Source organism: Naegleria fowleri, assembly GCF_008403515.1.
Source record: "Naegleria fowleri strain ATCC 30894 chromosome Unknown tig42, whole genome shotgun sequence".
Classification (NCBI taxonomy): Eukaryota; Heterolobosea; class Eutetramitea; order Acrasida; family Naegleriidae; genus Naegleria; species Naegleria fowleri.
This window is the reverse complement of record NW_025407974.1, coordinates 20,155-30,018: the sequence shown is the minus strand read 5'-3', so window position 1 is coordinate 30,018 and position 9,864 is coordinate 20,155. Positions and strand designations below refer to the sequence as shown.

At 36.0% G+C, this 9,864-nt stretch overlaps 5 protein-coding genes across 5 annotated transcripts; all 5 read right to left on the bottom strand.

Annotated features, from left to right (window-relative positions):
• FDP41_004978 (uncharacterized protein) lies at positions 1–504 on the bottom strand (the record flags this gene model as incomplete). Its single annotated transcript, XM_044708450.1, has 1 exon — positions 1–504. A coding segment is annotated over one exon (504 nt), but the record flags the coding sequence as incomplete, so codon positions are not given.
• A 373-nt stretch (positions 505–877) lies between these two features.
• On the bottom strand, positions 878–4,146 carry FDP41_004977 (uncharacterized protein; the record flags this gene model as incomplete). The annotated part of the gene is made up of 4 exons (XM_044708449.1): positions 878–2,210; positions 2,325–2,767; positions 2,842–3,520; positions 3,578–4,146. 4 exons carry the CDS (start codon positions 4,144–4,146, stop codon positions 878–880), a joined length of 3,024 nt encoding a protein of 1,007 aa, XP_044560724.1.
• Positions 4,147–4,417: 271 nt separating this feature from the next.
• On the bottom strand, positions 4,418–5,131 carry FDP41_004976 (uncharacterized protein; the record flags this gene model as incomplete). The annotated part of the gene is made up of 1 exon (XM_044708448.1): positions 4,418–5,131. The coding sequence occupies one exon, from the start codon at positions 5,129–5,131 to the stop codon at positions 4,418–4,420; it is 714 nt and encodes a 237-aa protein (XP_044560723.1).
• Positions 5,132–6,234: 1,103 nt separating this feature from the next.
• FDP41_004975 (uncharacterized protein) lies at positions 6,235–7,128 on the bottom strand (the record flags this gene model as incomplete). Its single annotated transcript, XM_044708447.1, has 1 exon — positions 6,235–7,128. One exon carries the CDS (start codon positions 7,126–7,128, stop codon positions 6,235–6,237), a length of 894 nt encoding a protein of 297 aa, XP_044560722.1.
• A 1,198-nt stretch (positions 7,129–8,326) lies between these two features.
• On the bottom strand, positions 8,327–9,160 carry FDP41_004974 (uncharacterized protein; the record flags this gene model as incomplete). The annotated part of the gene is made up of 1 exon (XM_044708446.1): positions 8,327–9,160. One exon carries the CDS (start codon positions 9,158–9,160, stop codon positions 8,327–8,329), a length of 834 nt encoding a protein of 277 aa, XP_044560721.1.
• Between the last annotated feature and the right edge of the window lie 704 nt (positions 9,161–9,864).

Sequence of the window (9,864 nt, the reverse complement as noted above, 5' to 3'; positions counted from 1 at the left end):
AATTGAAGTAGTGTATTGTTCCTCAGTATTATTGGTAATATTATTACCAAGTATAATAATAGAATCATTACTTTTGATCGTACTTCCAGATAATGTCTTGATACTACATTCCTTATCAGAGAAGAGGTTAGTTTTGGAATGATCTAATTCCATGTGATAGCCATGAAGATAGGTTTCAATGTCATGCAAAGAATTTTCAATTTCAGGTAGTTCGTTGGAAAATGAGTTCAAATCATCAATCCATGCGCCTGTACTAATGTTCCAATAATTTGCAACACTAGCACCATTATATGTTATTTCTAAAAATTGTAAGAGAGGCTCAAGCGCAATTTTGAATGCAAGGGGAGAGAAGGTGTCGCCTTGTTTCAATCCATCTTTCACATTGAAACATTCAGATTTACCATTAGGTATAACAAACTTTGTCGTAGATTCACCTAATATTTCCAGAATTCCATCAGCAGTAATTTCATCAATCCCTAAGAATAGCAGTCCATCACGAAGCATAATTCTCGGTAATGAGTCATAAGCTTTTTTGATGTCAACAGCCAAACCATAAAAAGGTTTCTTGTCCTTTTTTTGCCCAAGCAATCATATTGTAAATTGAAAGGACTCTGTGAAAAGTTTCTCTGCCGTCTTCACCACCAAATTGAGCTAATGATAATCTTCCCTTTAACACTTCCTTCAATCTTTTGGTGATTAATTTAGTAGCTATTTTAAGTCCTGAGTCCATAAGGGCAATAGGTCTATAGTTAGCAGGGTTTGAGTGGTCCTTATTCTTTTTGTGAATTGGGAGAATGCTGACACTTTGCATAGATTCAGGAGTAAATCCAGTTGTAATGATATTTTCAATAATTTGAAAATTTCCTCCTGTAATTCCTTACACATGTATTTGATAGTTTTTTTGTCTTAAACCTAGTTCATTGGGTGCTGTGGATTTCAAATTCTGAATTATCCATTCTTTCTCTTCCGTGGTAATTCTATCGAGTATTTTGTCATTGCAATTATCAATTAATGAATGTTTGTACTTGAAAAACTTGGTAATGTCAATTTGATGATTTCTTCCTCTAAAGTTGAGGTTTTGTTGATATTTGTCCTTGATCATATTGGCAACTTCATTGGGGTCACTAATTTCAGTTCCTTCGATAGATAATTTGTATGGTGGTGATGACGTTTTGTAAATTTTCTTTCTCAGATGTTTAGAGTTGGTTGCATAGTTTTGTTCCCACCATTTCATCTTTCTGTTCAAAGCCTTATCATGGCTCCATTTGATATGGTTCTTGATTTTCTCTTTGACACTTGCAAGACATTTTGGAACCTGTTCTAAAGTTTTACCAATAGCGGTCAAAAGTTTGTCACAAGGATATCCGTGCTCATTTCTATCAAGTATTAACATGAGCTTCTTATATTGCTTATTATATTTGTGAATTTTAGGATCAAGTTTAGGTGGATTGACCTCCACAAATTTGTCGCCTAGTTTATCACAAATGAAAAGCCATTTGTCGTTATCAGATTCTAAATTCTTAACTTGAGATACACATTCTTTGCTAAAGGCCAGCACTTCTTTCTTATTTTTGGGATCTTGAAAGTTACGCTTCTTCCGAATTAACAAAGGTGTTCGTTGACATGAGAGGTCAAGTAGAATTTTAACCATTTTGTGATCTGATATGAAGTTGGCATTCAGTACTTCTCCAGATGCAATTGGAAAATCTGTGGATATGTAGTCTATTATAGACTTGGATTGTTTGTTAATAGTATAATGAAGGTGCCATGATAAATGAGGGAAAGGATAGTAATTAAGATTTCTCTTGTTAATAAGATCTAGTATGTTTTGATCAGTTCTTCTAGATTCGTTTGAGGAGTGATTCTCGGATAAAATCGCATTGTAATCACCTCCAATAATGATTTTGTAGTTAGGATATTTTTCAATTAGGTTGTCAAGAATATATGCGAATTCACATCTGTCAGCTGGTTGATTTGGAAAGTACGCAGAAATTACTAGAGTATTAATTGAATTGATTTTACATTTCACGCCAATAATTCGCGCGTTATTCTTAATGATCGGATCTAAGATGATTTCTTCAATATCTTTGAAAGTGCTTTTGTTGAGGCAAATAGATACACCACAGGAATCTCTTGGATTGTGATAATATGTAAATGAAGAATAATATATAGAGGGGAAAATCTGGACCAATGTAGACGCTTTTAACTTCCTGGAGCATGATTATATCAGGAGTGATTGAGTTGAGGTAGCCTCTTAGGGCTGATAATGGTTCTGCTCTGAGACCATTAATGTTGAGGGTTAGAATAGATAATTCTGGAGCTACTGAAGTGAATCAAGTAGTTTTAGCTTTTTGTGACACTCATCAATTTCCTCTTGATATATCTTCCTCTTGGTATTATCTTTTGTACAACCAGACAGAAATGTTAGAGTAGCAATTCTATTGGTAATCATTAATTCTTCATTATTTGCTCTGATAATATTAGCCATTTCCTTAAATCCCATAGCCAATTTCTGATTCTGTCTTGCCTCAAGTTCTGAAATTCTTTTATCCATAGAAGCTTCAATTCTCATGATTTCTTTTAGGTGATCTTGTTGCACTTTTTCAAGAGTAAAGGAAATGTCTTTCGCTGCAATTTTAGAAGATCTGCCTAAATTTTGTGAAATTTTGTGAACTGTATCAGGTTTCTTTTCCAGGAAATCTTCTAGCATTGGATAATTGAGAGCAAAATCCAATGTCCATTCATTCATGCAGCATGGTTTACTAATCTGATGGCATTAGATAGATTGTTGAGTCTAATCAAACATATTCTCTTCTCTTGCTTGATGATAAGTATGGATACAGGTTGGTCATTATTGTATTTTCTGGCAAGAGAGGATTCCGTTTGTATTCTAGCTCTAATCAAATCATTTCTTTCAGGCCATCTACCAATGATGTCAGAGTATTGCACATCCATTGCATAGTTGAATGGTATGTCGATTTTCATAGTGACTGTTTCCTCTGTTCTAGGAATAGTGATATCATATGTTTTTGCCTTACATAGATTATTTCTGGCTTTCATACTTTTGACAGTGATCACTGCTGCCATTTCTTTACCAATTCTAGCTGTAGCAATTTCAACAATGGGTTCACCAGTATCGCTTTCAATTGCATTCCTCCAATCTGCCTTGACTATAGTTTTCCATAGTTCTCCTATTGGAATATTATGGACACGTATAATTTTGTTGGTGTCGTTTTCACATGATGAAGTGATATTGACTTCTTTAAATTTTGTACGTAATGTTTCAACAGCCTGTTCTACTTGAGCGCAATCTTCAATAGTGACAATTATGGTATTATTGAGCTTAATAATCGGATTGATGGTGATATATTTGCCACTAAGGTTGACCTTAATTAATTCAATTACCTCATTCTCTTCAAATATTTTGCTATATCTAACAGCAATATATCTGGTAGGAGTGATTTCCTTCACTGCTATGTCATTGATGTTGAATTCTTCATTGTCTTGTTGGACATTACTACTTTACTTGTTCTCAGATAATAGTTTGTTAATATTCTTCATTCTTTCCTTCCATAACTCCCAAACATGTTTTCTGTCCTTATGGTTTTTAAAAGCCTTTCTTTCTGTGGTGATTTCGTATTTAATGTCATCAGAGAGTATTCTGAGAGTGGCTTTTACAACATGTTGGAAATTTAAGGTCATAGGGTTGTGTGGGCTAGCAATAACAGATACAATTTCTAAAATCTGATCAGTGTCAAGAAGAGTTCTGTTTGTATCTAGTTTAGCATTATTGTGTTTGAGAAAAGTTTTACCAACAATTTCATCAACTGACATGTCTTGTATGTTGAGGTTATTGGTCAGCTCATTATCCAACAATTCAATGTTGTCTTGGTTATTCATGCTCATACTATTAGTTTTAGCGGCCAATTTTTCATCAGCTATTGGATCAATAGTTGGGTACAATCTAGTGTCAACACTAGTAGAGCAATTGTGAGTGGGGTTGAGATTATTTGTCAAATTGGGCTCATTATCTACAGATGAACTAGCAGAAGCAATGTAGTCGCTTAATGATTGAAGTGAGCTAGAGTGCTTGGGTCCATGATTGGATCCATGGTTGGGTCTTGTTTTACCGATCTTGCTGGGCATCCTAATTGAATTATTCTTCTTTTTTTTTAATTTGTATAAGGAATCTGGTCTTGTTGGTCTGATTAAATACCATTCAGTCAATAGCGCTTTGATCTTAATAACTGCCATCGTAATAGGGTCTTGATTACAGTTTGATCACAACGGTAACAATCTCAGTATTTATATATTGAAGAAGAGTGTATGTAATGAGGCGATGGATATGAAATGTACATGTTTTATTTTTCAATGTTTATTTAACTTAGATTAATTAGCAATTAGAGTAATAAATTTTTTACATTGATTCATCGTCTTCAGGATTCAACAACTCGAATAACGAAATAGAAGTCCTCACTTTTCTTGGTACAACCATTGGTTTGTGGATACCAGAAAGTGAGAGAGGACGTGAACCAATGATGCTATTGGGCATTTCATTGACTTTTAAAGAGACAGGTGCAATCATTCGTGCTCGATCATACTTTTGAGGTGACGGTATGGTTGAAGTTATGGTTGTTGATGTATATTTGGATGAAACCAAGTGTTTGTCCATGCCAGCTGGAAGTGGACTCCTATGCATCGATTCTCGAAAACAAACGTCCCTTGGATGAGCATAACGAGGTTTTCGATGAGGAGATCCATATGAAATTGTTGTAGATGTCAAATCCCTACACTGAATCAGAGGCTTCTCTAGTGTTGGTGAATCGACAGGACTTGGCTGTGTCAATTGAATAGGACTATTTGGTTTGAAAGTTGGTTTTGGAGGTTGTTGTTGAGGTGGAGATGGAATGACAATCTGAACGGGAGGAGGAACATGTCGCCGAGAAGAATGTATCTCAGTTTCAACATTGAAGTGAAGTGACAAATCCAAAGAACCATTGAATGGATTTGAAGTGGAGAATCTTTCAGTGTCTGTAAAGTAAGAGACCATGGTGAGAGGTTTTGGTCGTTTTCCCTTCTTTTGTTGTTGTTGTTGTTTGTTTGGCACAAAGGTCACATAACTGAATTTCATTTTGTAATTTTTGTTTTAACAATGTTGTTGTTGATGTATGGAGTGATTTTGCTCAACTATTTGAAGTGTGGCGATCAACCCCAAAAGGGAGAAAGTGCAGGTCTTTTGTGACACAATACAACTCACAAATTGGATTCTTTTTACAAATGAAGGGCGATAATCGCTTCTGGGCATTTAAATGTACATGAATCATGCCAATATGTATGTCAGTTGGACCCAAAAGGAAGAAACAACAACAACAGTCATATGTCATTGTCACTATCTCATCAACAATAAAAAGAGGAGGTTTCCTTTTTCGAAGATACGATGTACTTTGAAAGATGATTTGATTTTCTCTGAATATACAAAAAGCTCGCGAGCAATTCAAGATGTGATGTTTCCGAAATTGGATAATGTTCTCGTTTCTATAGATCATGACAAACTTTCACTAACAGTCGTGTTTTGTGGTCTCTCTTTTTCGCGGGAATCAGCTCAAAACGAGAGATCAGAAACATCAGAAAGAATCAAACTCGAGATCTCAAAATGAAGAACGTGAACACCGACAGTATGGAATTGTCACGTGTTGAATATTGGGAGATGAATGATTTTCAAGAGTAAAAGTTTTCGACTCGTGAAAAGAAGTAACAACCAAATCCATTTCCTCAAGATCTAATAACTCTAGCTTCAATGATAGTGTTAGACTTGAGGGTCGTTCATCATTAAGTTCATGGATGATGATGATAGATGGTAGATGCAATCATGGATCTCACCGAAATGTGATTTATTTCATATAATGTGTGAAGTTATCCTAAAGCGCGTCCATTCCTTCTTTCATATGGATAATCAACACCCATTCGAATAAAAGAGCTTGGAATGTCAAGGATATCACTTTAATTGGACCCATTTCATGATTCACTCCTATCAAGAAAGGCGAATGGGACACAGTGAGTGTCATGGGAGTAGCAAGTCGATTGAAGTGGATTTACTTTTGAAAAACAAATTAACATAAAACAAGAACTCTAAAGAAAGATTCCACAGAAGGTTATAATGTGAAACATTTAGTTTATCATGTTCTTTAGATGTTATACTTTGCGAAAAAAACAAGTGTCAACAAGATTTCGAAATTAAAGACTTTCATTGTCTTCAGGATTCAACAACTCGAACAAGGAGATGGAAGTTCTCACTTTTCTTGGAACAGGAATCGCAACAGGCGTTTCATCACTCGATGAAGAACAATTACATGACATCATGTTGGAAAGTGTTTGTTCATGACGAGTTTGAAGAGTGAAATTTTGAAGAGTTTCTTCATCAACTTGTCGTTGTCCCTTATTAGTTTTTGAAACGACAGTCATCTTTTGGATGCCAGAAGGTGGCATTTCTGTTGGACAATGATCAACTTTGACAGCACTGACGGGTGCAATCATGAGTGATCGATCATACTTTTGAGGAGATGGAATGGTTGATGTTGTGGTTGTGGTTGTAAATGTGGATGGAGTCAAGCGTTGAGACATGCTTGGCAGTTGACTGATTTGCATGGTTTCTTTTACATACAAATCCTTTGGATGAGCAAAACGTGGTTTTCGATGAGGAGGTTGATATGAAATTGTTTTGGATGTCAAACCTTCACATGGAACCTTATTGACGAATTGTGATTTTGATGCTGCTGTTGAACGGACTGGAATTGGACGAGGAGGAATTGGTTGAGAATGTTCAGATGAATGACTTGGTTTGATTGTTGGTTTGGAAGGTTGTTGAGTTGGTTGTGGAGATAAAGGTGACTGTGGAAGAGATGGAATGACAATCTGAACGGGAGGAGGAACATGTCTTCGAGAAGAATGTAATTTCGTTTCAACATTGAAATGGAGAGATAAATCCAAAGAACCATTGAATGGATTTGAAGTGGAGAATCTTTCAGTGTCTGTAAAGTAAGAGACCATGGTGAGAGGTTTTGGTCGTTTTCCCTTCTTTTGTTGTTGTTGTTGTTTGTTTGGCACAAAGGTCACATAACTGAATTTCATTTTGTAATTTTTTTGTTTTAACAATGTTGTTGAATTGAAATTCTGTTTCAACATTTGACATTTTGCGATTCACACAGAAAAGGAGAAAGAGCAAGTCAATACAGCAAGAATGGAAAAATATAAGGGGCATTGAATGGATGGCAATGATGATAAGTTCCTTTGATTGATTGACAAAAAAAGGCAATTAACAAAGGGTGGCAATCTCATTTTGGGAGAGAAGGGCCGAAGGTTGTGAAATTGTGTGGGCAGATTGTCATTTAAAAGTACATGAAACAATCGATTATGAATGATTGCGTGACTCAAAAGGAAGAAACAACAAGCACCACTCAAATTTCATTACGATTATCTATCTCATTTATAATAAAAAAGAGGTAGTTTCCTTTTTCAAAGAATCATTCTCTGAAAAAAGGATCTGTTGAAGGATGAATGGTTTTTCTTCATCTCCTATCAGCAAACAAATCAAGAGATGCATCCTATTCAGTGAGTAATGAATGATCATCATCATCTCGAGTGATCTTTTTAAAATCATGACCAGTCAAACATCAACACCGTATCTCACCAACTCTCGATGAGGTATGTCCCTTGATTTGATGGATAGCCATATTTCCTTGATACATCTCCTTAATCATGATCGTGCAGTCAGCTTTAAGGATTATCAAAACTACCAATAAACCACTCACATCATCATGTGAAACAAACGAAAACTCCAACACAACTAACACACTACTACTTCAAAGGAATTGCAGATCTTAGACATGGTCAAGGCGTTGAGCCAGACCGATAGTTTTAAACATCTGGATGGAACTGGATCGTCTGCTTTTGTCCAACTCCATGGTGATGATGCTTCTATGCAACATGATGATGATGATACTAATTTTATAAAGTATTCAAACTTCCTCTCTTTAGTCCACCGATGTATGGTTGTTTAGGATTTACGAAATCAAACAACAAATCTCCAAAGAAAAAGGAAAAAAACAAATGAATTGTCTTTAAACAAAACCATTTAGAGCCCTCGAGATTTATTGGGTTAAGGAAAATGTTTGAGGAACAGTGAGCAGTGTTCCAATACAGTTGGATTTCTTCTTTGGTAACTCTTCTCAACAGAATGATTCAATAGAATTAATAGAATTGAACTGTTGCAATATGAAACCTGTTAGTTATGATGTTACACTTTAATAGTTGCTTGGAAAAACAACTCTTAAAGACTTTTATCATCTACAGGATTCAACAACTCGAATAACGAAATCGAAGTTCTCACTTTCCTTGGCACTGCAAACAACACAGGTGTTTCATCACTCGATGAAGAACCGTTGCATGAGGTGTTTGGAGGCACTTGTTCACCAGAATGAAGAGTGACATTTTGAAGAGTTTCTTCATCGATTGGTCGTTCTTTTCTTTGTCCCTTAGTTTTTGAAACGACAGTCACTTTTTGGATGCCAGAAGGTGACATTTCTGTTGGACAATGATCAACTTTGACAGCACTGGAAGGTGCAATCATGAGCGACCGATCATACTTTTGAGGGGATGTTGTCGTTGTGTTGGAAAGGTTTGTTGTTGCATAAGGGGGTTTCATCGATTCTCGAAAACAAATAACATCCTTTGAACGAGAAAAACGTGGTTTTCGATGAGGAGATCCATAGGAAATTGTTTTGGAAGTCAAACCTTCACATGGAACCTTATCTAATGCCCATTGTGATTGTGTTGAACGGACAGGAATTGGTCCAGGATGAGGTTCAGAGGGATGATTTGGTTTGAACGATGGTTTGGAAAATTGTGGCGGCGATCCTGATAGAGGTGACTGTGGAAGAGATGGAATGACAATCTGAACGGGAGGAGGAACATGTCTTCGAGAAGAATGTAATTTCGTTTCAACATTGAAATGGAGAGATAAATCCAAAGAACCATTGAATGGATTTGAAGTGGAGAATCTTTCAGTGTCTGTAAAGTAAGAGACCATGGAGAGAGGTTTGGATCGTTTTCCCTTCTTTTGTTGTTGTTTGTTTGGCACAAAGGTCACGTAACTGAATTTCATCTTTCAATTTTTTTGTTTTAACAATGTTGTTGTTGACGTATGGACAACCTCTTGCTTCACTATTTGAAATTTGGCGATAAACGCAGAAATGGAGAACGAGAAGGTCAATGCTCTAAACAAGAATGGAATTGAATAAGGCCATTGAGTGTTATCAAAATGACATAAGCTCGCATGGATGACAAAAAAGGCAATTAGCAAAAGGTTGTGGGCACTTTTTTCGATAAATGAGCGAAAAATGTGATCTGCTTGGCATTTAAATGCACATGAAACAATCGATAATGATTGAACGGGTGACACAAAAGGAAGAGACGACAATCATATTGTCAAATTTCATTGGATTGTCTCATACAGAAATTTGTTAGTAAAAAGTAGCAGCTTCCTTTTTCAGAGATACATTATCCGTTGAAGCGTGAATGAAAATCTCTGAAATTGTTTTCGTCATTGTTTCCAATTTTAATGATCAAGGTGAATCTTGTCGTCGTCGTCATCGTTGTGAGTGAGTGATTTGCGAGAGAGACCATGTGATGAATTGTAGTTGTTGGAAGGGAGGGATCTCTTCAACGAGGTCATGAAGAAACAGTTCATCCAACCACGATCGATTGGTTTGAATTCCCCAAAAGCAGAAGAGAATTAATGGTTGGGGAACGTTATCTCTGTTGAATATTTCATCCAATTTGGATAAATGAATGTCGACCTATGAAGAT